General features: G+C 35.3%; 5 protein-coding genes across 6 annotated transcripts; 3 read left to right on the top strand and 2 right to left on the bottom strand.

Annotated features, from left to right (window-relative positions):
* Positions 1-1233: 1233 nt before the first annotated feature.
* Positions 1234-8417, top strand: LOC111808057 (uncharacterized). Its single transcript, XM_023693836.2, has 12 exons — positions 1234-1693; positions 2206-2409; positions 2712-2857; positions 2984-3252; positions 3708-3805; positions 4838-4985; positions 5058-5497; positions 5812-6320; positions 6413-6473; positions 6568-6846; positions 7354-7615; positions 7939-8417. Exons 1-12 carry the CDS (start codon positions 1292-1294, stop codon positions 8265-8267), a joined length of 3147 nt encoding a protein of 1048 aa, XP_023549604.2. The 5' UTR covers positions 1234-1291; the 3' UTR covers positions 8268-8417.
* Positions 8418-11901: 3484 nt separating this feature from the next.
* Positions 11902-13696, top strand: LOC111808112 (nudix hydrolase 18, mitochondrial). Its single transcript, XM_023693923.2, has 5 exons — positions 11902-12175; positions 12540-12651; positions 12751-12834; positions 13095-13223; positions 13319-13696. Exons 1-5 carry the CDS (start codon positions 12075-12077, stop codon positions 13439-13441), a joined length of 549 nt encoding a protein of 182 aa, XP_023549691.2. The 5' UTR covers positions 11902-12074; the 3' UTR covers positions 13442-13696.
* Positions 13697-16148: 2452 nt separating this feature from the next.
* Positions 16149-17456, top strand: LOC111808874 (plasmodesmata-located protein 7). 2 transcript variants are annotated; one of them, XM_023695094.2, is made up of 3 exons: positions 16149-16890; positions 17053-17166; positions 17244-17456. In XM_023695094.2, the coding sequence occupies exons 1-3, from the start codon at positions 16185-16187 to the stop codon at positions 17249-17251; spliced, it is 828 nt and encodes a 275-aa protein (XP_023550862.2). In that variant the 5' UTR covers positions 16149-16184; the 3' UTR covers positions 17252-17456. The 2 variants fall into 2 exon arrangements, 1 of the variants encoding a protein (XP_023550862.2); XR_002817139.2 differs by having other exon boundaries at positions 16156-16931.
* Positions 17457-19066: 1610 nt separating this feature from the next.
* Positions 19067-20110, bottom strand: LOC111808736 (uncharacterized). The gene has a single exon (XM_023694887.2). It carries the CDS (start codon positions 19768-19770, stop codon positions 19261-19263), a length of 510 nt encoding a protein of 169 aa, XP_023550655.1. The 5' UTR covers positions 19771-20110; the 3' UTR covers positions 19067-19260.
* A 2222-nt stretch (positions 20111-22332) lies between these two features.
* Positions 22333-26451, bottom strand: LOC111808829 (uncharacterized). The gene is made up of 3 exons (XM_023695029.2): positions 26377-26451; positions 24070-24149; positions 22333-23491 (listed from the first exon to the last, which is right to left on the bottom strand). The coding sequence occupies exons 2-3, from the start codon at positions 24136-24138 to the stop codon at positions 22640-22642; spliced, it is 921 nt and encodes a 306-aa protein (XP_023550797.1). The 5' UTR covers positions 24139-24149; positions 26377-26451; the 3' UTR covers positions 22333-22639.
* Positions 26452-26973: the final 522 nt, after the last annotated feature.

Raw genomic sequence — 26973 nt, 5'->3', positions numbered from 1 at the left:
ATTATCTCTGATACAAAAAAGTGTCATAGAAATGGTATTTATTTTCAATCAATGGCTCAAAATTTACCATTCAATGAATATATTCCCAAGATTTTGTTTAAATGGAAATGGTTATATGGAATAATATAAAGGTCAATCAAACATTTTGAAACGAATAGATTTGGTAAATCGCATGCGTTCCAATAATAACTTGATATATATTCATAATGCTGTTATTTCTATATAGACGTAAAACTATGAATGATAATGATTTTTTTTTTTGTTGCCCAAACGGAGTGCATCTGATTTATTTATAGGTGATCGTTAAGAAAAAAAAAAAAAAAAAGATTAATATGATATTGTGAGATTCTATATTGGTTGGAGTGTAGAACGAAACATTCATTATAAGGATGTGAAAACCTTTCCCCAACCGACGTGTTTTAAAACTGTTAAGTTGATTCTCCGAAAACAAAAAGATGTTGTTCGAGAAACACTCGGTGTGAGACATGAGTAAGAGAAAAAAAAAAAAAAAAAAAAAAAAAAAAAAAAAAAAAAAAAGGTTTGAAGAGTTAAAGAGAGTAGAATTCACTTTGGGATATATTCTTTGTTAGGCCATGTTCTTGCAATTATGAATTGTTTGTGTGTTGGATAACAGGGACCATGGCTTTACTTTGGATTGGGGAATATATAGATATATATGCCATTGTATGTGTTAAATCATAAAATGCCCATATTTGGTGCGCTCGGTGGAAGAAGCATACGAACAGATATCAAATATTTGTGTATTGTATTGTGCTTTGGACACAAGCTCTTGTGAACTTTGTGTTAGGATCGCACAACAACGCGCACACTCGATCTAGATGAACACAAAAAACAAGATAGAGAAAATGGAAGGAGAATATTAGCTAAAGATTTTTTATTGATGACTACAGATATGTACAGAAAATACAAATAATACATTTTCAAAGCTGTACGAATTCAGCTTTTACTATATATAACTTTACCAGAAATAACTATTTACTAGGCCGTATTTGAATTTTAAATAGATAATTAATTTATAATTTTAGGGTACTAAAAAATTCAGACCCAGGGAGGATGGTAGTCCAAATATGGGCCTGCAAACAAGCCCAATAATGAACCCGAGATTGACATCACAAACCGAAACCTATTGGCCCATAATACGAAGGCCCAATAAGATTGCGGCCCATAAAGTTGTCAGCTCCACTCTCCCGCTCGAATTCAAAAAATGTCGGAATCTGAATCGGGAATTCTCAGCAGCGCCATTTTCACTGGGGAGGGCGAGGGGAGATCAATGGGAGTTTCTAAGAGAGAATCGCATATGGTGGAGGAAACGGTAGAATCGCAACCTCGATTGCCTCAGAAAATAGCCAAAATACTCGACGAAGCACGGTCATCAAACGCCACGCACAATCGCAAGCTCAAGGAGCTTTGCGCTCTGCGTTCGAAATCCAAGTCTCCTTTCGAGTTCTTTACTGCGTTTTCCAAAACCCTGACTCCTCTCTTCAGTTTTCATCGCAGAGTCACCTCTGCCGAGCGCGTTATTCGCTTCATTTCCCTTTTCGCCACTGCTAGAGATCCCAATTTCGCTTCGCATGCTGATGAGTTCTTGGAGGAATTTCTTAAGTTTCTTCTCGTTGCATCATGCGCTGCAAATAAGTCTGCCAGGTTCCGTGCGTGCCAGATTGTTTCTGAGGTGAGATCCGTAATTGCGTTATGCTTTTCTTGTTTGGAATCGGAACAGTGATTGTGGGATTATGTTTTTGTCTTCCTTCCTTTTCTTATTATTCCTTGCTATCTAATAGCTTTCAACAGCTCAGTGCGATATTTAAACGACTGGCTAGATTTGGTCACTGAATCCGCGAACTGTAATTGAAAAGGCCAATTCGAAGTCTTCTAGTGTTTTTGGGTAGTTTTATCACTTCTATAGCAAATTTGCAAATCGAAACTTAATTTTCAGGTTTCTAGTGTTCCCTTTTGTCGAAGTTTCTCCAGTAAAGAGCTGCTTACTCACGGGTCTCCGATGTGAATTTGCAACTTTCTTAAGATTTGGAGTGTCTGATGCTCTTGTTCATGAATTTTTTAGGATTTCTTTACTGATTATCTGTTCACAACACTCTTAGTAGACCGCTGGTAGGCAGTAGTTCTGTTTCATCATGGCTAATTTTTCTGGTAACTGTATTGTTGATTGAGATTATGCATTTGTAGATCATCATGCGGCTACCAGATGATGCAGAAGTCAGCAATGAAGTCTGGGACGACGTTATAGACCACATGAAGGTGCGGGTGCTGGACAAGGTTCCTTCAATCCGCATGTTTGCAGTTCGTGCTCTTTCACGTTTTGCGAATGATAGTGAAAATGGTGACATCCTCAATTTATTCCTTGAGGTGATTCCTATGGAACAAAATGCGGTAAGTATTTGAACTGACCTAAATTGTCACCTTGATGCGTTTCCCAACATTTTTCGCGTATTTTAAGCATCTTTTTGTATGTTTTTGTGGACTTGGTTGCTTTAACAGTGTCAAGCAGGTTACTCATTTACTCTTCCTTCCTTGATAGCTAAGGATATATAAGTTGCTTGCACTTTGCATATTCTCAATTCATTGATGCCTTTTAATGAAACATTCATTCTTGTTTCACATTTACCAAATGCTTATGATCATATTTAGAAGAGGGCCTTCAATCCCAGTGGTTCAATCTCTTTTTTTTACAGGATGTCAGAAAGACAACATTACTATCATTACCACCTTCTAATGCCACTTTGCAAGTGATAATTGATTGCACCTTGGATGTGAGCGAGTCTGTTCGCAAAGCGGCATATTGTGTATTAGCTATTAAATTTCCACTTCAAAGTCTCAGGTCAGTTTGATTCAAGTGAAGGAATTTACTGAATTTTTTAATGTAAAGAAATACGGTACATACCATTACTATTAATCTGTGCTAGAATTATGTTACTTACATATTTGTCTGTTTTTTTTTTAACAGCATCAAACAAAGAACGATAATTTTACAGAGAGGACTTGCTGATCGTTCTCAAGCTGTTTCAAAGGAGTGTTTAAAATTGATGATAGATGAGTGGCTTAATAAATGCTGCAATGGCAATCCTGTAGAATTGCTAGAGTGTCTTGATGTTGAAACCTATGAACGAGTTGGTGAATCTGTTATGGGGGCTTTATTAGGAGCTAGTTTGTTGAAACTGCACGTCAATGGAAGTATCCAGAACTATATACTAACTTCCAGCAATGCGACAGAAGGTTAGTGTAGCTTGTTCAATATCCAAATATTTGTGGTTTTTCAATTTGTAATTGTAACTTTCTGTGGGTTACCCATGATAGCCAATGCATTCTCCTCGCCGTGTCCTGGCCTACGCCTATCATTTGATAGTTGGAAGGCTCGCAAGAATTATTCTTATTCTTATTTTTTTTGGCTTCATGTGCATACATTGATTTCATAAACCCGTTTCAAATCTGTGGGTAAATGTTCCGTTTTCGTTCGTCATTCAAGTGTTTGTGGTTGCTGGAGTAATTGCTCTAGTATGTGTCTTAAAAATATTGATTTTTTTTTTATAAATAGTAAATTTGGTCGTGATTTCTACCCTTCAATTGCTGCCCGACTTATTCTCATTTAACTTGATGAAAGCATGTCATTATATTGTGAGACTGTGTGTTACATGCTATAGTAACATGATTCTTCCCACTCTTGATATTAGGAGACTCATTGCATAGCACTCCAAGTATCCAACTAATGGAACCCGAAGTTTCTCTTTACTGGAGAACCATTTGTAAGCATATCCTAACAGAAGCACACGTAAGTATATCTGTTCCATCATCCGTCATTTGATTCTTGACTCGTCGTTGTCAAATCAATTTCTGTGAGTACTTGTAGTAAATGTTGCGTGAATAATTCCTTTTAGAGATTTGTAGGCTACATGGAAATATTTTATGAAATGGGGTTCTTTAAAGTTTCGAACCTTAAAGGACACGGAAACCCCAGTGAAATTGGGAGTGTGAGTTTCTCCTCAAATTAATTGTAGGATTTCTTGCCTAGACTCTTAACTTCCTATTATCATTACTTCCGCCTTAAAAAGAGTGGAAAATATTTTGGGAGAAATACGAGTGAAGATTCAGCGTCATTTTTATTTCTTCATTTCATTTGCCTTTTCAAAAAAATAGTTGTGTTAAGTTGTGAAGTTTTTTTCTTTCCGTTCTTAAAACTTTAAAGCGTTTCATTTTTTAAAAATTTGAATGGTTATTCTATGTTATACTTACTATTTATAATATTGACTAAATGATGAAATAGTATGTATAGTATAAACTTGGACTAATTTGACATGATGAAGCAAACACATCGAGTAGATAAGTGAATAAAATTAAGTGGCATATACGATGTACCCTCCTTTTCGGGTAACACATGAAATCTCTTTATTAAACTTGTCACACTATTTTGCCTAGTTATACATTTCCTTTTGTTATGTGTCAAATAAGCCAATATTTATAGGAATGTCATGCCATCATTTAGTCATAGTGTTATGGATAGTGATTACATAAAATCACACTTCAAAATATAAGTGTTTAATATCATCTTTTCAAGTGTAGATGTATGTAATATAGTTGTTAAAAGTTGTTAAAGTAAATTTTTAAGTTAACCTTTCCTTATTCATTTCTTTTCAATTTTGATCTTATCTTTTATTCAACATCGCTTCCACACTCTCAATACTCTCCTTATTCAGTTGGATTTGATTTTCAACACTCCAATGCATGAACGTAATAAAGTTTCTGAAATTGAGTCATCGTGGGATTGCACTTGCTAATTTGAAACTCGTAAATTTTTCTTCTGTAGGCAAAAGGTTCTGATGCTGCAGCTTCCATGGGTGCTGAAGCGGCAGTATATGCAGCCGAAGCTTCTGATAAAAATGACCTTTTAGAGAAAATTCTTCCTGCCACAATTTCTGATTATGTAGACTTAGTCAAAGCTCATATTAATGGTGGTAAGATTTTCTCATAAACAACAATATGGTACGTTGATTGTTGCCAAGCACCTAAAATGAATGTAATTTCAGGGTCCAGCTATCGATTTGCATCAAGACAGTTACTTTTGCTTGGAACGATGCTTGATTTTTCTGATGCTACAAATAGGAAGATTGCTGGTGCATTTCTGCAGGAAGTGTTGCATATGCCTCCAGATCATGAAGTGGACGATGATGGTAACTTGGTTGTTCTTGGGGATGGTATCAATCTTGGAGGAGATAGAGATTGGGCAGTTGCTGTCTCGGGGTTGGCAAAAAAAGTCCATGCTGCTGCTGGTGAATTTGAAGAAATTGTTCTCGAGGTGATTGAAGAACTCGCTCGACCATGCAGAGAGAGAACCGCAAATTGTGTGCAGTGGATGCACTGTCTTGCTGTGACAAGCCTTCTCCTGGAAAACGCAAAATCATTGAATTTTATTAATGGAAAAGTCACAGGACCTGCTCAACTACTGGAGTCGATATTGCTTCCAGGGGTAAAAAAAACATTTTATTAACAGCTGTTTGATTTTGCATATTGCTCAATATTCAACAACTGTCCTTGCCAAATTGTGACTTTGGACCATGGTTGCCTATTCCTGTATATGATTAGCTGGTTGGTAAGGCGATGTACTACTTTGTGCGTATATTCATATGATTAGCCTAATACGCTATTATTATCACTACGTAGAAGGGTCAAAACCACTAATTTAAATCGGTTGAAGTATGACGTAGAGTGTTTCATGTTTTGAAATTTGTAGCTTAGCCCTCATTTATTCAACTCACCAACTTTATTCATTTTGTATTGCAGGCAAAACATGTTCAGTTAGATGTTCAGAGGATTAGTATCCGTTGTCTTGGCCTCTATGGATTGCTAGATAAAAGACCAAATGAGAAAGTTCTTAAACAGTTGAGGCATTCCTTCATTAAGGGACTGCCCCCAATTAGCATAATGGCCTGCAAGGCATTATTTGATCTGGTATTGTGGCATGGTCCTCAGGAGGTTGACAAGGCTCTGGGACAAGATGGCCTGCAGTCTTCATTTGACAAGACATCTTTTAGTTCTATAGACTTATCTGAAGCCGCTGAGGATTCGGCCGTGGGATCACTTGATCTTTTATATGCTGGACTTGGCAACGATGAGAGGTACAGCTCTTCAGCAACCAATGAAGTTGAGTCCGTTCAAACCATTGTTGCAGAGGGGTTTGCTAAGATTCTTCTGCTGAGTGAAAACTATCGAAGCATACCAGCATCTCTACATCCTCCACTCTTAAGCAAGCTTGTAAACATTTATTTTTCAAGCGAGAAAGATCTCGAGAGGTGCTTCCTTCTGAACCTATAATTTTCATAATCTAATTTACTGTTTAAACTTAAAAAGCCTTTAAGACTTGAATTGATCTTATCTTAATCAGGTTGAAACAATGCCTTTCTGTATTCTTTGAGCATTATCCATCCCTCTCAGTTGCTCATAAGGTAAATGAAACTTAACTTCAAATGGGTGCATTTTCTTACACCCGAGAAGCTTGAAAGTGTAACTTCTCTACTGAATTGTGTTCTTTACTCGCAGAGGTGGATATCTGAGGCTTTTATCCCAGTTATGCGTTCAATGTGGCCAGGCATCAATGGAAATGTTGGAGGTTCTGCTGCTGAGGTAGGAAATATGCGTAAACATGCAGTCCAAGCATCACGTTTTATGCTGCAGATGATGCAGGCTCCTTTATATGCGAATGATACTGAAAGGAAAGATGAAGATGGATGTATGGAAAATCTGGAAGCCTTCGATAGTATTGGAGGACCTCCTCTTGAGTGCAGCGAAGAGGGGCTTTCTATTCGAATAGCTATAGAGGTAATATTTAAACTTATGCTAGTAGGGTTGTCCTATCTATTTAAGTATCATTGATTATGTTCCGAGTCATGTTTCATTCTTGTAGAGGGAGGCACAAGCCTTTTGGGTGCAAGTCAATATTTAAATTCAGAAAATTAGATAAAAATTATAAAATGTAAAATAAACTGTAACTAGGAAATAAAAACTTTTGTAATGTAACATTTCTCTTTTTTAAGTAGATAGTCTAAAGGTCATTTTCTATGCCACGGTTATTATCACGGGTTGAGGGGAGTGTAGAATTTGAGCTGTAACTCAGCTCTCACCTATTAGTTAAAGCTAGCCAAGTTGAGTAATTTTGAATTGCACAAACTTGATTATTCTGTCTATTTGTTACCATCTTTGCTTTTCATTCTTTTCACCTATTCTTGTCTTAAAGTTATAAAAAGTCTTTCCTCAAAATTTTCTGGTGAATCCAGTTGAAAGTTGTGGTTTTCTGACTTGTTATCCATTGATTTATACTTTTTTGAGGTTGCAAGCTTGCGTGGAAAGAAGACGCCAGCACAGAAGTCATATGTTTCTGCTTTATGTCGGGTACTTGTGTTGCTACATTTTCGCCCGTCAGTACAAGGTGCAATAAGGCTAATGAGAAGACTAGTATGTTATGTGGTTGAAGCTGCATCAGCAGATAAGGATCTTATCAAGGAGTTAAAGCGGATGGGGGAGCATCTCACAGCAATTGACAAACAACCAGATCTTGAAATGTCGCAAGATCAAACTCATCTAATTTTGGGTAAATCTTGTCACTTATCCCTATGCTGCTTCATGGTTTAAAATCAGTTAAAAAGTTTCACTGAACAAAAACTGAAGTTATATTTCCTGAGTAACGAGTTCTTAACACTTCTGATCCGTATTTCTGCATCACATTTATTTTCTCAAAAAATTCATATACGAGGGCCTACATAAGATGGTTGTCATGAGATGGTTCTCTTTAGAAACAGTCCATGCAAAGGTTTTTCCGATTTCATTCATTCTAATTCCTAAGCATATCTCTGGTATACCTTTTGATGTGCCCTATTTTCCTGTTATTTTGTGCCAATAAACATCTACTTACAGATCAACTAAAACTGGAGTTCAACTTCGAAGCTGAAGTCCCACAAACACCAGTCCCATGTTCTACCAGACCGATGCGTTCCCGGAGACGAGTGAGACAAGAATCTTCATCTTCTGATGAAGCTATGTCACCCACCTCTGTTCCCAATCCTGTTGGGACAATCAGTACACGCTCACAGAGGGCAAGCAAAACTGTGGCACTGACTAGAATTACAAAAAGTGCACTTAAGATCAACGATGTCGTTAATGAAGAAGAAGAAGATGAAGATGAAGATGATGATGAAGATGAAGATGATAATTCAGATTCAGATGTGACAGAGGATTGTACGTAAGCATCAGTTATATATTGTGTACATAGATGTGCTTCAACTATGTATGTTGGAATTATGATTTTGGCAGTTTAAGTGATGCTCAATGGTAGAACTTGTGCCTTGAGTCATTAAAACTAATATCCAAGTGAAACAGATTAAGAGTTACATTAAGCCATTCCAATTCCACTAGTTATAGATATGGGCCCTCTATAATGAAAGTATTTGGCTCAAATATGAATAGGAAAATCAAGGGTTGTGTTGCCAAAATCAACATTATTGGCCTCACATCAAGTTGGTTGAAGATTGTGGTGGTGAATTTCTTTGGTTTCTAAATGGTCACTTTGAAGATGGGGCCAAACCTTATCGCTTCAAAGTGAAAGCGAAGCACATTCTAGAACAGGTTTTCACTTTCTTGGTTTGGCAAAGACTTCCTACAAACCAATAAAGAGGTGTGAAAATTATTTATAGATCTGCCATAAATAATTATCCAAAATGTTCTTCTATCAATTTCAACTTTTATTAATTAATTTATGAACATAGCATGGACACACTCACATGCTATTGAATAGAGTATGCTCACAATTATGGACATATGGGCAAGTCTTCAACTATGATTGTCTCAGTTCTGTTAAAGGATGGAGTTCAAAGATCGGGTATGACCAAGAAAATAATGTCGAAACGCTGTCTCAAATGATGTCCAGGATTTAGATTCGAATTTAGCACTCGATGATCCTGACTTTATCTTCACTCATGTGCATTTTAAACGGTACACGGTTTCACATCCTCATATAAGGTAAGTAGTAGTAGTAGTGTAAATTTTATCCAAAAACCTAGAAGTTAGCAAAAACAAAACCAGAACACAGATAATTTAAAATAAAAGAAACGACAAAACATGATTATAAAAGGAGTGGAGGAGTTGGTTTACTGTTATAAAAACTGGGTAAAAGTCTTGAAGTCCGTCAACGATAATATAAAATAAAAGCCTCTCCACATGCAAGGAGGATTCATGCATTCATGAACTTGTTGACTTTATGCCATATTTTTCCATATCTTCGCAAATTTTGTAACAACAAATTAAAATTCCGACACCCAAAATTCATATGTTCTTAAAAAAACATTAACCCATCTCAACATATTCCCGACCAATCATGTTTCTGTGTTCATATTTATATACATACTTTCCCTTAGTTTTCGTTCGTTTATTTTATTTTTCAAATTTATTAAACAAAAATTATTAATTAGCTTGGTTAACCATGAAATTAAAAATATTATAGGGGTTAGTTTGTAATAATGATAAAATAGAAGGACGTAGTTGCAAGAGATGTAATAAATTCCTGTATTGGTTTGTTTGTTTTATAGAGTCCAAGAAAGAGGCGCGCAGATGCAGGCATCTTATTGTATTGTATCCACGGAATCTGGATTTTTCTTTTTTTATTTTTATGAAAATAATAAAAGAAAATTGCGGCTATTAAATAATAATAAATAAATAAAAATCAACCTCCTCAAATTTCTATAAATATATAATTATTTAAATTATTGCAAGCAACGGTCACGTCTTCTTTTTTCTTTTCCTTTATTTATTTATTTATTTATTAAATGGAATTTTCTTTTTTCATATATATATATATATATATATATATATATATATATATATATATATATATATATATATATATTTTTTTTTTTCAAATTCAAAAAATAGTTTTAAAAATATTTATTTTCTTTTTCAAAATTAACATTTCATTTATTTCTAAGCATTGAAAGGCAGTGGTCAATAATGAGACACAATAACATTAAGATAACGAAAAATGATATTACTTAATATATTAATATAAATAATTGGAGGGAGAAAAATGGAAATTAGTCATTTTCACACCAATAAATATATAAATATATAAATATAATTTTTATAATCAACAAATTGTGGCGGTGGATGATGCTCTCCCCCACGCTCCTACGAATAAGAGCTAATTTTTTTTTTATATAAATTAAAATTTTAATATATAAGTGAGTGACACTGAAACATAAAACAAAACATGTCTTTTGATTAATGTTGTAACCATGGTTAGAAAAGATTCTCCAGTTACGATGTTGTTCAATGCAGTGATGGTAATTTTGAGTCAGGCTAAAATGGGAACGGGTGATGGATAGAGTAATTCTCATGAAATATGATGAACCCGTTTTAGCTAACTTGATATAAAAGGCGATTTTAATAAATAAAAATTTGAAACATAAATGCATTCAAACTTTAATAATAATTAGGAAAATTGGAAAATTGTATTGAAATTATTAATAATAATTAGGAAATTAAATTTTCTTAATAAAAATTATTGGATTATACTATTATAAATACTCTTTGACTTCTAAAAAAAAATTAATGTATTTTTAAAATATAAAATACCCAAACCCTTTCAGTTAGGTGGTTCCATGAACAGGAATATTCCATCCAGAAAGCAATTAAATAAGAAAACCCAATGAATATTAGAGATTAATTATTTTTTAAAATAGTGCAAATAATTCAGTAATAATAATAATAATTGAAATATAAGATATAAAATTAAGGAAAATGGGGTATAACGTCAGGGGTGACGGTGCCGTCTAATTTATAGCCAACCCAACCGGATCAAAACATGCAACTCTGTTTCCGTTACGCCATTTAAACACTTTGTCCCAACTCCGTTTATTTAATTATTATTATTATTATTACTATTTTTTTTTAGAGAAGTCCGTTTATTAATTAATGTATTCCATTTTATTTGACTTCTAAAATAAATAATAAATAAATATTATATTCTATAAATATTTCTCAAAATTAAACAATATTAACATTAAATTAGATTTTGTAATAACAAAATTAAGCATTTTATTAGGTTTATTTACCGTGCTTAGATTACACAAACTTCGTTATACACTCTCCTTGTTTTGAGATCACGTGTCATTGTATATATCAAATAGTACAATGTTTGATATATGTTTTTTTAACCATCGATAAAAATGGTTGCTATTGACAAAAAATGTACGAAAAATTGTAGATATTGTCTTCTTTGACTTTCCTTCAAGATTTTTAAAGCGCGTCTACTAATGTTTTCACAAATGCTTTGTTGTCTACTCCAGAGAGATTTCTGTATACTTACAAGAAATGTTGCTTTCTCTTTCCAACCAACGTGGGATCTCACAATCCACTACCATTGGGGGCCTACGTCGCCTGATGTCTGACTCTACTACCATTTGTAACCGTTCAAGCCCACCACTCGCTAATATTATCCTTTTTGTGCTTTCCATTCTTAGATTTTTCTAAACTTTTAGAATCACATTGGATAGGAGGAGATTTTCACACCCTTACAAAAAATGCTTTGTTTATCTCTTCGATCGACGTGGGATCTCTCACCCTCCCTCGCACGAGGAGCCAAAGCTATAATTCTCGTAATTTAAAAGTTACCATTAGTATGGTTTGGTTGGATTACGTGTAAAAATTAATTTTTTCCATTGGAGAGAGAAAAAGAACCACAAGTGGAAAAAAAAAAAAAAAAAAAAAAAAAAAAAGAGTGGTGAGTCAGCGACACGTAGGACAAGGATGCATTGGGATGGTGTCCCCTTTGTGTTGGGTCTGGGCATTATAAAAGGGTCATATGGGGTGTGGTTTTAGTTCAAGGATGTCCACTAAATCTGAATCCACCACACTCCTTTTTTAATTACACAATTTTTCTTTTCATTTCTTTTGGAAAGTTTATTTTTGTTCCTTTCCCCCTCACATCGTTGCTTGTTCTTCCTTGTTTTCTTACTTCAATTTTTCAAAACCCCAAAAACACACACACAAAAATCACAGACATGGTCGCTTTGGTCTCTCCAGACAACATGGTCGCTTTGGTTTCTCGTACTGGAAGGCATTTGCAGCGTTATGATATTAGGGGTCGCCGCCAAGTTGTTGGGTAATTTATCTATCCTGTTCTTTGTTCATATCTTTCAATTTTGGTTCGTTCCCATAAAACCCTTTTGAAATCATCCCAGAAATTGCTAGTTCAATGAAGAACAAATCCAATTTTTGTGTCTCCAATTTTGTTGGATAAGACTTGAACGATTGGATGCCATCTTGAATTACTTTGTGTTGATGGGTCCCTTAAGAAATTGATGCTTCTTAACCTACTACATGTGGGTATCATGGATATTTACTTAAATTGGTCTAAATTGGTCTTGTGGGCTGGAAAATCTAAACAAATTTTGATTTAATCTCCTCTTGTTAAATGTTCTCGACTGTTCTTGACTGTTCTTGACTAAATTAAACCAATTTTGCAGATGCATCCCCTATAGGTACAACACTACTAAGAAAAGTGCTTTGGATAATACAGAGGAATTGGAAGTGCTTGTGATTAGCTCACAGAAAGGGAAAGGCATGCTGTTCCCAAAGGTAGAGATTGAACACATTTACAGATCCATGTTTCATTACAAATTGGCTGATTTCTTAAAAACTTTTGTGTAATGAACTCGTTAATGTAAAAAATTACAGGGAGGTTGGGAAACTGATGAATCTATTACTGAGGCTGCTTCAAGAGAAACCCTTGAGGAAGCTGGTGTTAAGGGAATTGTTCAGGTTTATCTCTTTCTATAATTCAATAATGTTTTAGAGTGAGTTTACAAGAACAGTTTTGGTTTAGAACATGAAATCGAACGTGGTAGGAACGTTCGGGAGCGATAATTAGATTTGTAGATCTAGGAGGAGTTCTTAACAATAATTGTTGTAATGATGATCCAATCTGAAAATAAAAAGTCAACTTTAGTGTATGTATGATCCAATCTGCTTCATGTTTTCGATGCGAATTCTGAACTCGAAATCGGGTTGTGTGTGTGCAGAGTGAATTAGGGAGTTGGAGTTTCAAGAGCAAAACCTATGACACCTTCTATGAAGGATACATGTTTCCTTTGCTTGTCAAGGAGCAGCTCGAGTTTTGGCCCGAAAAGAATTTTCGACAACGAGTTTGGGTATAGTATAGCCACTCACTCCCCTATTAAAAACTCATTCCTTGTTACATTTTTTACCATGGTCTAAATGTTCTGGCTACTCGATTCTCTTGTAGATGAGCGCTCGTGAAGCTCGGGAGGTTTGCCAACATTGGTGGATGAAGGAAGCATTGGATGTTTTGGTAGGACGGCTTTCATTGCAAAAGAAGCAACAGATTGAAGAAGTAATGCCGTGCTGAGCTCGTTGAGCTAGCTAGCTAGGACGGAGGTCGCCTCTCGTCGCTTGCGTTCATGGTTTTCGTGTAAATAGGACGTCGAAGAAGAAGGAAGAAAGGGATTAAAAGTCTGCATTTTCTGGATATTTGGTAGAATCATGCAGCAGCTCAAGAACACACACCAATGGAAGTCTGATTGAGAAAACAGAAACTTTTATTTTCCTCCACAAAGATGAAGAACACAGATTTGATCATCATCACAAACACAAACGTTGTTTCTTTTTTCTTTGTTTTTTTTTTGAGTTTCTGTTTTTTTTTTTTTTTGAAAAAAAAAAAATCTCAATCAGTGTCTCCGAACTGTAATAGTTATTCTTGTCATTGTCGAATTGGCAAACTTTAATCCATATTCATATCATCTCATTTTCGCTGTTTATAACTAAACCTCTAAATATTCTACAACGCACAAACTACGTCGAACTATAATTATTTAAGCACGATCGTTAGGGTTTAATGCGCGACGGAACAAATAAAGGGAAAGAAAAGGGGTGAAAAGCAAAAGGAATGATTGAGATGGGGAGAAAGTAGAAAATATGGAAAATTGAAGGGCATGAAAGCAAAATTGAGACTTTTGCAAAGAATGGGAAGGAGTGGAAATGTGGAATGGCCTACTAACATGGAAATTCAACCCTCATTAATCATCACACCAATTATCAATGGTTCATAGGCAAACCATGTGCCTATTTTCTTTCTTTTTTTTAATCTAAATAAAAAAAAAAGAGCGTCGTCGTGGTCAACTTACCAATAAATTTATCCCATACCCATACCATTCTTTTTCACTGGTACCAGCACGTAACCGAGCTATCAAAATTTCTTAGGTTGGTACCGCACTAATGCAATCCTTAGTTCGACCATACTAATTTATAGGTAGAGGTTGGACACAGTCATATATCTTTGAATTTTTTTGTATAGGCTTTTTTAATGTATTTATTTTCGACGATCCCAATACCAATTTCTTTTTGTCCAAAAAAAAAAAAAAAAAAGTCACGCGTAACTATATATCTAGTTTATTAAATTACAATATAATATATTTTTAACTTATTGATAAAATAATTTTTGTTTGAATCAGAATTTTAATTGATTTTTTAGCCTAAGAAACAAAAAATCACTTAATAAGAAACATTTTTTTTTTCTTGAGGTCGTGTTTCTATCTTCACTTGTACACATGAGTGTTCGTAGTTTGAGTTGAGACATTTTGTAGATCTAATCCAATTGTTCGGGCTAATCAAATTCAACAATAAATTTTTTGGGTGGGTTGGTTTTGATCATTTATTTAAATTATTATTTTTAAAATAAAAGTAACATAAAACATATATTTATTTATTTTTAAATATTTAATTAAAATCTACCACTAAAATTGAATATATGTTTTGAAAATAACCAAATATTTATAAAATTAAATAATAAGTAAAAATAACCATAAAAATTGGGCTTCCAAGTGGTAAACATTATTGAACATAGCCCATGTGTTTCCTTGACCCAGGCCCAAATTGGTATTTTTCATTTTTGTCCTGTTTTTACCATTATTATTTTACAGATTTAAAATTATAATTTAAAAAATAATAATAATAAAAATTAAGAATATTTGTCGAATTTTAAATTTTAAAAAATTAAATATTGTATTAAATTATACACAAAAAAAAAAAAAAAAAAAAAAGACACCTTTTAATCTTCTACTTTGTAATGACAAATATTATAGCTCCAAATTTCAAAATACAAAGCTTTGCTGCCTCTCCCCTTTCCATAAAGCTTCCCAATCTGGCCATGATTCCTTCCTCTTTCTTTTATTTTTTATTTTATTTTATAGAAATTTAATAATTTCATTTCTAAAATCGTTTCCTACCGCTAGTAACTAGTAACTATTGAGTCATATAACTCCCTGAACGAACTCAAAATTCAAATCAAGAATAGAAATTAAAAAGCATCGGTAATCTTTGTTAGACGAACACGACTCTCCACAATAGTATGATATTGTCCACTTTGAGCATAAGTACGTCTCCCCTTAATCGAGGCTCGACTCCTTTTTCTTCTAGAGTCTTAGTCATTTTTTGCTATGCCTTCGAGGCGGGAGGATTCTATTCTATTGACATGGCTCTAATACCATATTAGACGAATACTACTCTCCATAATGATAATGATATTGTTTACTTTGAGCATAAACTCTCATGACTTTGTTTTGGGCTTCTCCAAAATGCCTCATACTAATGTAGATAGTATTCCTTGATTATAAATCCATGATCATTCCCTAAATTAGCCGATGTGGGACTTTCATCATCCAACACCCCCATCTCGAACAAAGTGCCTTTTGGGAGAGGTATGAGGCCTTTTGGGAAAGCTCAAAGCAAAGTCATGAGAGCTTATGCTCAAAGTGGACAATATCATACCATTGTGGAGAGTCGTGTTCGTCTAACATGGTATTAGAGCCATTCTATCAATCTTTATGTTTATATATATACATAGACAAAAATGGGACTAATTTATTTTTCAATTCTTTTGAGAGTTACTTTGGGTTAACATATGCTTTTTTGAATTACAATACTTTAACATTTTCCTTTTTAAAGTAAAGTAATGGAATCACTTTAAAGCTGTATATTCAAAGAATTTACGAAATTATTAATATTTTAATTTCCTTTTTAATTATATAATTTTTTTAAGATTATAAGTGACACAAATATGGAGCCTCCATCCATGCCCTCAACCTACTGAACCTATGGCCCATCTCCTCCTCCTCCTCTCTCTCTCTCTCCTCCCTCTCCTCTCTCTCTCCGCCACAGACACCTTCATCTACGGCGGCTGCACCCAACTCCGATACTCCCCAAACTCCGGCTACGAGTCAAACCTCAACTCCTTACTCACCTCCCTCGTCAACTCCGCCACCTACACCTCCTACAACAACTACACCTTCCAAGCCTCCACCCCACAGGACGCCCTCTACGGTCTCTACCAGTGCCGCGCGGATCTCTCCATGCCCGACTGCGCCACTTGCATCGCCCGCGCCGTAACTCAATTAGGCGCTCTCTGTTCCGACACGTGCGGTGGCGCCCTCCAGCTCGAGGGCTGCTATGTCAAGTACGACAACTCCACGTTCCTCGGTGTCGAGGACAAGACGGTTGTGCTCAAGAAATGCGGACCGTCTGTCGGGTACGAGGTGGAAGCAATGGCGCGAAGGGATGCTGTGCTGGCAGCGATTGTGGGGTCCAGTGGGGCTTATAGAGTAGGTGGGTCCGGGAAAGTGCAAGGCGTGGCGCAATGCGTGGGGGATTTGAGTGGGAGCGAGTGTCAGGATTGTGTCGGGGAGGCGATCGGACGGTTGAAAAGCGATTGCGGGACGGCGGATTTTGGGGACATGTTCTTGGGGAAGTGTTATGCGCGTTACAATACTCATGGGCCTCCCGTGTTCTCTAAGGCCCATCATGGTAAGCCATTCTTCACAACTACCACTACTGCAATTTCATTGGTAATGTTCTTTATTTATTTATTTATTTATTTATTTATTTATTTATTTATTTATTTATTTATTTATTTTTAATTTAATTTTTATAATTATTGAATTATAAAATGTGGGAATTAATTTGCAGATAAATTTAGTGGTGATGGTGAGAAGACATTTGCGATTATAATTGGGCTTCTAGCTGGAGTTGCTCTTCTCATTATTTTTCTTATTTTTATAAGAAAAATATTTCAAGGATCTGGTAATTTCCCATTTTAAAAAAAAAAAAAATTAATTTTTTTTGTTTTTTTTAATGATTTGGTTTGGTTGTTGATGCAGGTAAATAACGGTAAAGTATGGAATGGATGGAAGGATAATGGGTTGTTTTTTATTTTATTATTTTTGTTTTTAATTTTATTTGCTATTTTTCAAGAGAGTTTGTGTATTATTTACTTCTTCTCTATTCTGGAATCTGTCGCACACAATTTTTAATTTTTTTTCTTTTTTTTTTCTCTCTAAAATAATAATATTACTCTAATTACTTTTCCTATTTATCTTTTTTTTTTTTTTACCCTAAATGAGGTCAAATTTACTAGCAACACACAAGTAAATCTTGGGAGCTAAACTCGATCGTTAAATTTAACGTATTAAATGTCGATGTAAATGCTAAAATGAGTATCACTAGTTGATAATGTTCTAATTCTCACGCCCCACTTATTATACTAAAAGAATGATTGATATCCCCTTTGAACATGTATGGAAATACCTTTTATCTTGCGAGTTCGTGAAGATGTATGTGATACTCGAGTAAAAAAATATATGAATGAATTAAGACCATGTCTGAATGAGAGAAATTCTAAGAGTAGAATGGTTAAGAAATGCTTAAAAGAATTGAAAGTCACTCACTTTTTTCGATTACTCGATCATATGAACTATATAGTTAAACGTGTTTTGCTTGAAACAATTCTATGTTGGATTGTATGTGTGTGAGAACAAAGCAGGTTTTAATGATTTATGTTGTATGTAAACATAGTTTTCACTCTTAACAAATAAGAAGTAGGTAACGTGACCATGTCGCGGAAGATTATTGAGCTATTTTCTTTTTCATACAAATAATATTAATATTAAAGAGAATGATACGCCTTTTCTTTTTTAAACTTTTCAAATCCATGCATGCTAAAGCACTACACTAATGGAATTCTTGCTTGGTTGCTTTTCTTTTCTTTTGGCCTTTCGACACGAAATGGAATAATTCAGCATATCCTTCGGGAACTAAAGTAATAACCCAATAGATATCACTTCAAATATCGACCTGTCTATAGAGATATTGTCATTCACTTATATAATACGAATAATACGAATAAAATAATGGTCTAAACGAGGATGAACTTAGAGTGAATAAATTGGGCACATGTAACGAGATTAGATTTAAAACTCGGACCTAACTAAGGAACGTACCTAAGGTCAAAATAGTAAAAGAGAAAAGCAAGCAAAAAGTATAGAAAATGGGCATACAACTTTAATGCTTTATCCCAAAAAGGTTGCATGGCTTTGTTTCTTTTCTCTATAATGAGACACACTCCTTAAAAGAACAACCCTTAAAAAAACTTAAAATTGGAGCTTGATTCCATTCAATAATTGCCCACCAATCGACCCGTGCAACCTTATTGGTTAAGCAATATACACGAGTAAACGAGCAATACATGAATGAATTGAAAGAACAATTTTGAAAATAAGATAGCAATTCTTAGAATTGGAATCGTAGATTCTAACCCAAATCTTGAACTTGAAACGTTATAGCGGGAATCGAACCCGCATCTGCAATGGAGTGGAACTCCTTTTCCCATTTATTAATAAAAGCATCGACCAAATGGCCCAAATGAAAGGAACTAATTCTTCATTGGGCCTAATTGCACCGATAAAAAAAAAGCCCATAAACAGAAATGGTCAATGGATTGGGCCATGATTCGGATCGAATCGAATATCTCAACGTAATAACACTTTTCAGCTCCAATAATAAAAGTATAAATGCAAAGTAAATGAAATTCCATCCAAGTTTTTGTTGCATAAATGAAGTTTGATTCTTATTGACGTGACATTGATATTGCATGATTGAGATGTTTTGTTTTGTTCATATTCGTTAAGGTGAGTGATGAACGAGATAGGATTATGAGCGAGCTTATATTAATACAATTTAAAATATAGTACAAATTTAATTAGCTTACTAATATGAACTAATTTTTGTATGATACAAATGAATTAACGAATGAATTTTGTTTTCATTAATTTCGAAAACGAAAATCCCCAATCCAAACGAAGAACAAATCAAATTCATTTTAATTTCTGAATTTCCCGATCACCTCGAACACATCGGCTCTTCCACTATGGTCTCCAACAATGGCTTCCTCGACCTGCACATCGACCTTCGATGACTCATAACCGGCTCCGGCGAGAATTCCTCCCCTTCTTCATTATCCAATTTCAACTTCGCTTCGGATTCCTCTGTTTTCCCACCGCCGACAATCCGCCGTTTCTTCCCGCCGGATACCCGCTCGGCGGCGAGAAACAAGGCTCCCATATCCGCCACCGAAACCACCGAATTCACCTTCTTCATCGGAAACAGAACGTATGAATTACCCATCTCGAGATCCTCATCCGCCATCAGCGCCGAGAATCGCCGACCCACATGAACCGATTGAGAATTGACGACGAAGAAATTGGGCATCTCAAACATCAGCTCCGCCGCCTTGACCGGTTCCTGAAACCGCCGAACTTCGCCGCTGGGAAAAACCACCGTCGTGGTGGAAGAATTGGAGGGTTTGCCGCCGATTTGGGTGGAAAGAGTACAAGAAACGTAATTCCCCATGAATCGAAAAGGGTAAAAACAAACAAGAGATTTGAATCTTGGAGGAATTGAGGAAGAATTAGAAGGCAAGGAATGGATTTATAGTGAGGGAAAGGGGAAATCATATGGTAATTGGAAAAGTCATGAACTCGGAGATGTGGAATGGGTTGATTTTGAAAGCAAAAGTGAAGCCCAGTTGGTTGTGTTTGACATTATTGCACATTCCGCGTGGAACAAGCCTAAATGAATTAAATTATATTTATTTCTTTTAGAATAAATAGAAAAAATTGATAATGAATGGGATAGGAATTAGGAAGAGAATTGAAAGGAAAGGGAAGGGAAAGCGGCGGCGGCGGCGGCGACATCCCATGTAATGCGTGACTGTTAAATGAAGGCAGCTAGCGGCGGTGTCGGTTATTTGTATAATTATGAATAACATATTCTTTGCCGCGTCGCCGGGCTGTACTCTCTAAACACATAGCGTTGCTGCCAATGCCATTCCTTGCAAACTTACAAAACACCCCAACCTTATCCTTATCCCTAAAAATAATTATACTCGTTTATCGTTCTTCTCTCTAATTGATGTGGGATTTCATAATTCACCCTCCTTGGGGAACCAGCATCTTCGGTGTCACTCGTTCCCTAATCCAATCTATGTGGGACATTCAATATACCTCCTTCGGGGCTCAACCTCCTCGCTAGTACATTGCCCAACATTTGACTCTGATACCATTTGTAATAGTCTAAGCTCATTGCGCACATTGCTAGAAGATATTGTTAACTTTGGACTTTTAAAGCTCATTTTTATAAAGAATGATTCGTCCTCCTCCCAAACCGATGATTCGTCCTCCTCCCAAACCGACGTGGAATCTAACACTATCTTTCTCAGAATTAGAAAAGTTAATTTAATTCATTGCGGCAGGAAATCACGGTTTAAATAGAAAATGGAGGGAGCGAGGAAAAATTTCTCCGTAAATAACTTGAATTTTACAAAAATAAACAAATTACACGAACAATTCAAAAAATATGTTGGTCGAAGAAATTCAACTATTTAAGACATAGAATCTGAATTGTACTGGAACATAGTGAATTAATGGTGAATTAATGGTGAAAATGAAGTAGAAAGGAAAGTAAACAAAGGGAGAAGGTGCCAGTAAGAAATGTAAAACCCAGAGACCCAGAAATTAGCAACAAGAACTTTACAAACTCAGCCAATTGTTTGTCCTTTTTGAGTTTGTAATCATAGGAGGGGGTGTAGTTCCATCCATATTCATGTTGTCTGTAACTCAAACACCTCTCTACTCTCTCCCTCATCTTCATCTCTTCCATTCTCTCTCTTAACACTCCCATGTTGGCGTCTACCATCTTCCCCAACCTTCCTGCACCACCACCATCACAGAAGGACTCACCCTGTTCCTCTCTGAAACACTGGGCTCTAACTTGGAGACGACCACGACCGAGTACAGGCCAAGCCATAACAACACATGGCTTTGCTAATGGTGCAGCATACACACAACCAACTGCAACCATCTTCTAACAAGCTCTAATCCTTCTGGGTTTCTCACAATTGACACAAAAAAGATGGTTTCTCTCTCTCTCTCTCTCTCTCTCTCTCTCTCTGTTTGGATCAGTTGGCCTAATTTCCAAGAACAAAAGGCTGTTTCCTTGAGATGTATAAACAAGAATATATTGTTTCGTTCGGTGGTCAAACCGATTGAATGTTTTCCTTTTTCTTTTCTCGACAATTTTATATTTTCAATATTGAAAATATAAATAAGCATTTTGAGTTTGGAGTTAGTGTGTGGATTATTAGTTGTAGTCTAAAAAAATCAACGATAATGGCTATGGCTTTTGTGGTTGGAATTGTAAGCTAAGTTCCAAATAAAAATCCATGCTTCACGGTTGGGTTGGACTTTATAATATATGTAATTTGTTGTTAATATTTTATGAACAATACCCTAAACCCTAAATAATTGTTTCTAACATTGGTCTAATTCATGCATCTCTTCACTCTTTTACCATATGGAAAACCAAGGAAAATGTGTTTCTTGTATTTTACTGTATGTTTTGTTTCGTGTAGGATCACATTACAAATATGAATTAAATGAGAAAAATATATAATACTTAATTAATAAATGAGTCCTCCATCTACAAGCAAAATTCAACAAATCTGGACTTAACTTAGAAGCTTAAATTAACTTATGGCTTTTAATCATTCAAACTCCACCAAAATTCAACCACTTAACTTGGAAGTTAATGCCATTTTAAACAAACTAAAAACAATCAAATTCAACCACTTAAATTCAACCACACTCTCATGAGAATTAGATATTAAACAAACTAAAAACAATCAACTTCAACCTATTAAAATATGCCAAGGAAAAGTCCTGAAAAGGCAATGCCATTCATGCAGTCCAAATATTGATATTGATATTGATCTTTTTTCATTATTTGAGATATATATGTGTGTGTGTGTGTGTAATATGGCTGTAATGTGTGTAATATGGCTGTAACCTATTGCATACAAACATGAAACTTAGGAGATTAAACTAGTAATTTAACCGAATTTAAAAACAATAAATATGAAGCTAAGTAGAAGATTCAGATTTCTGATACTAAATCCCAGGCATATAAGGCAGAAGGAGATGTCTTCAAACGCAAACAAAGGATGCTTAAAAAAAGAGTATAATAACAGAGCATGTTTGTTTTCTAAGCAAGACAGAACATGAACGAAACCCACCGATCCTATTTACCAACAAGAAGGGGAAACAGAAGTTCACTACGTTGTACTAAAGTCCTAAATTAAACAGAAGGAAGTTGGGAAAGATTGAACCTTGAGGTCACCATGTGTAGTAATGTCATTAAGCCTGGCTGCTGCTACATGGCCCTCTCATGCGATCCGTTGATGTTTCCTCTTTTGTCCAGAGGATCCCTCGTCCTGTCCTGGCTGAGTTTTGACTGGCATGCACTCGTCCAAAGTTCGAGCCACCTCGAAAGCTGAAGAGTAGTCTGTGTGATTTTGGATAGCCACTAATCCCCTGATCCCTTTCCGAAGGCCCATAACAAAACGATGCACCATCTTTGCCTGTGTATCCACCATCTCTGGAGCAAAGCGAGATAGCCTCAGAAACTGTCGGTCGTAATCCTCCACAGACATGTTGCCTTGTTTCAAGTTCAAAAACTCCATCTCTTTCTCATGCCTGAGAGTCATTGGGCAACGCCACTCCAAAAACATATCCTTGAACTCTTCCCACGAAATAGGACTCTCACCATCATCTTCTTGCGCTGACCCAACAGACCTCCACCAGTTGCGAGCATTCCCTTGTAGCTTAAAAACTGCACATCTCACCCTTTGCTCATCCGGAAACTTCAATAAATCAAATAGAAATTCAAGATCTCTTATCCAGTCATATGCAACATCTATGTCACCCGAGCTAGCATCAAATGCAGGGGGGTCATATCTTATGAATTCCCGGGCATAATTGATGTTGCCCATTGTAGAAGACTGAGAGGATGGTGCAGAAGAGCGTGCCCCACCATTCCGAACCACACAATCTATGATCTGTTGTAATGCATCAGGGGACAGAGCTACGGATGGTATATGCGATCCAGCAGCTGCAGGAATGGTGGTTAGCAGTATATGTGGTGTCTGTAATCCAGATGCTGCAGCATTGAGAGGCAAAGATGTCTCAGTAGCTGGTGGATCCCGATCTTCGGGGATGTCTGTGCAGGGCGCCATGAACTGGTAACAAATACATAGGGCAAGAGAACATCCTTAATCATACAAACAAGATAAATAATCACACAATAAAAGCATAATGCAACGTATCTCATAAGCAAAAATAATCCCTGATATATAATGTGATGGCAGAGGAGTCTTGAGTGGTTGGCTATTGTAAATTATAGATATTGCCTTCCAAAATTCTAGTCTACATAACCTATAGTATATTGCTTTGTTCCCAACTATAGCCCTTAACTTAGTAACATCTTTACTAATATACATTGCTTCCTAAAGATCTTTCCTAACATTTGCTTTGTTAGATATATTAATCTTCTTGGTCTACCAAAGACCTCATCAGTTTATTTGTAAAACTGGTTACTTTGCTTGTTCCACACCGAAGGAAATGTCGAGCATTTTGAAACGAGGGGAAGGGTATGGTGAAATTCCTTAGTACTTTTTCTTGATATTCCAATTTGCTAACGGTAATTAGCTTCAAAAAATATTCTCAAATTTCCTAGTACTGCAAACAGGAGCTTCCCCATTATGCAATCTGAGGTATTTATAAAGACGCAAGGCTAGAACTCAACAAGAAGCCAAACCCCTTCATGAAATGATGGCACAAATCTTTTTGTCTGCTCAAGGATGCTATGCTCTTCAACATCTTCCATACCTTGTAGAACTGATTATAAAGTCACAAGTGTGAGTATTAAGGAGAAATAGGAGGTCTAAGCCAGGAAATTGGAATGAAATTAACTACAAACAATTGTTGATATTAGCTTCTCTAAACCACAACATTCACAAAGTCACAAAAGCTTCCCAAAGACAATATAGCATGACGTGCGAACTTCAGTCCAGTGAAGCGCAACTGTAAAAGAATTACAACTAAAGAAAATTCTTTGATTAAGAATAAGGGCAAGGCAAAGGACTCCAACCTCTTTCTTTTCTTTTTCCACATAAACTAAATCATTGTCAAAAACAAAAGAAGGAAACATCGACTGCCTAAAAGCCCAATTACAAGTATAACGAATTGGAATAATTTTAGTAACTTTGAATAATAGGAGGCCATGTTTTAAACTGTATTCCTGGCGAAATGTCGAATATATCAATGACTCATATAAATGATAATTCACCATAATAGCCGTATATGACTTTCATATACTACTGATAGAGGATAACTACAATCATCCCAGATAAACAAATTGGATTCTACCCAAAACAAGAATTCCCAAACTTCAATCTTGTTCACACGAGCAAAGATGAAAACTATTGAAACGAAAACTAGGGATTGGAATATCTGCATGTCTCTAATATCACTTATTACTCCTAATTAGCAGATTCATTTCACATTCAATTTCATTTGAGTTCCAAACAAGTGTTTCTCCTCAAAAGGTCTACAAAATTTTTGGCTCCTGGTTTGTCTAATCTACAAATGGCAGAATCAATTTCTTAAAACAAAGAAGTAAAGCACAAATTGGATTCTACCCAAAACAAGAACTCCCAAACGTTAATCTTGTTCACACGAGCAAAGATGAAAACTATTGAAACGAAAACTAGGGATTGGAACATCTGCATGTCTCTAATATCACTTATTACTCCTAATTAGCAGATTCATTTCACATTCAATTTCATTTGAGTTCCAAACAAGTGTTTCTCCTCAAAAGGTCTACAAAATTTTTGGCTCCTGGTTTGTCTAATCTACAAATGGCAGAATCAATTTCTTAAAACAAAGAAGTAAAGCACAAATTGGATTCTACCCAAAACAAGAACTCCCAAACGTTAATCTTGTTCACACGAGCAAAGATGAAAACTATTGAAACGAAAACTAGGGATTGGAACATCTGCATGTCTCTAATATCACTTATTACTCCTAATTAGCAGATTCATTTCACATTCAATTTCATTTGAGTTCCACACAAGTGTTTCTCCTCAAAAGGTCTACAAAATTTTTGGCTCCTGGTTTGTCTAATCTACAAATGGCAGAATCAATTTCTTAAAACAAAGAAGTAAAGCACAAATTGGATTCTACCCAAAACAAGAACTCCCAAACGTTAATCTTGTTCACACGAGCAAAGATGAAAACTATTGAAACGAAAACTAGGGATTGGAACATCTGCATGTCTCTAATATCACTTATTACTCCTAATTAGCAGATTCATTTCACATTCAATTTCATTTGAGTTCCACACAAGTGTTTCTCCTCAAAAGGTCTACAAAATTTTTGGCTCCTGGTTTGTCTAATCTACAAATGGCGGAATCAATTTCTTAAAACAAAGAAGTAGAGCACAAATTGGATTCTACCCAAAACAAGAACTCCCAAACTTTAATCTTGTTCACACGAGCAAAGATGAAAACTATTGAAACGAAAACTAGGGATCGGAATATCTGCATGTCTCTAATACCACTTATTACTCCTAATTAGCAGATCCATTTCACATTCCATTTCATTTGAGTTCCACACAACTGTTTCACCTCAAAAGGTTTACAAACTTTTTGGCTCCGGGTTTGTCTAATCTACAAATGGCGGAATCAATTCCTTAAAACAAAGAAGTAAAGCACAAACGATCAAGAGAAAAAAAAAAAAAAAAAAAAAAAAAAAAAAAAAAAAAAAAAAAAAAAAAAAGAAGAAGAAGAACGCAGCAAGGACAACACGATGTTAGCAATTCAGAAACACAATGAAAATATGTTAAAAGAAATTTCCAGGCAGACGAATTTATCTTGAATTAAACAACTAATTAATGCAGACGGGAAATAGGCGGACTCAACTAAGTACAGCAACCTACACTCTACATCGACGATCATATAACCCTTAAATCAAAACGAGACGAACACCGATCTCAAGGAAATTCAAGAAGTTTTTCAACACAGAAAATACGAGGAACAGAGGAAGACAAGCCGAAGAATCTAACCTAGCTGAAGGATCAGGAACAATCGAATGAAAATCGAATCGCTCCGTGCTTCATCTGGTTTCAGAGGGTAACAATGAGTTCAGAATTGGAGTAATTTTGCTTTATAACCGACCGGCGTCCTTCCTTGGGCCTCAAATAGGCCCAAATTTTCATGGGCCAACAACACTCTTGGGCTTCTATCAATCACCCATTTTAATAATAATTTTTTTTTCTCAGAATTATCTATTGTTTATTATTATTTTTCTATAAAGCATATTCTTTATCTTTATTTTGGAATATTATTGTGGGGATTTCTTTATTATTTTAATTCACTAGCTAGATTAAGTTTAAAATTTATTCTTTTTGTAAAAAATAATAATAATAATAAACGTTGAGTTTTATAAAGAAATATTCTTACTTATCCTTTTTGTATTAACCTATAATTAATAATTAATTTTTATAAAAAAATATTGAGAAAGTTTTTAATCAATTAATCAATAATAATTAATAAAAATTATGGTAAAATAGACGAAATCTGACATAATTTAGTAGATAAGATATCGATTATTATTCGATCGTCCAATTTTTTAACCCGCAATGATTGAAATAAAAAATAGT

Source organism: Cucurbita pepo, chromosome 13, assembly GCF_057944985.1.
Source record: "Cucurbita pepo subsp. pepo isolate OVF chromosome 13, ASM5794498v1, whole genome shotgun sequence".
Taxonomy (NCBI): Eukaryota; Viridiplantae; Streptophyta; class Magnoliopsida; order Cucurbitales; family Cucurbitaceae; genus Cucurbita; species Cucurbita pepo.
Note: the sequence above shows the minus strand (reverse complement) of the source record. Positions and strands in the feature narration are given on the sequence as shown.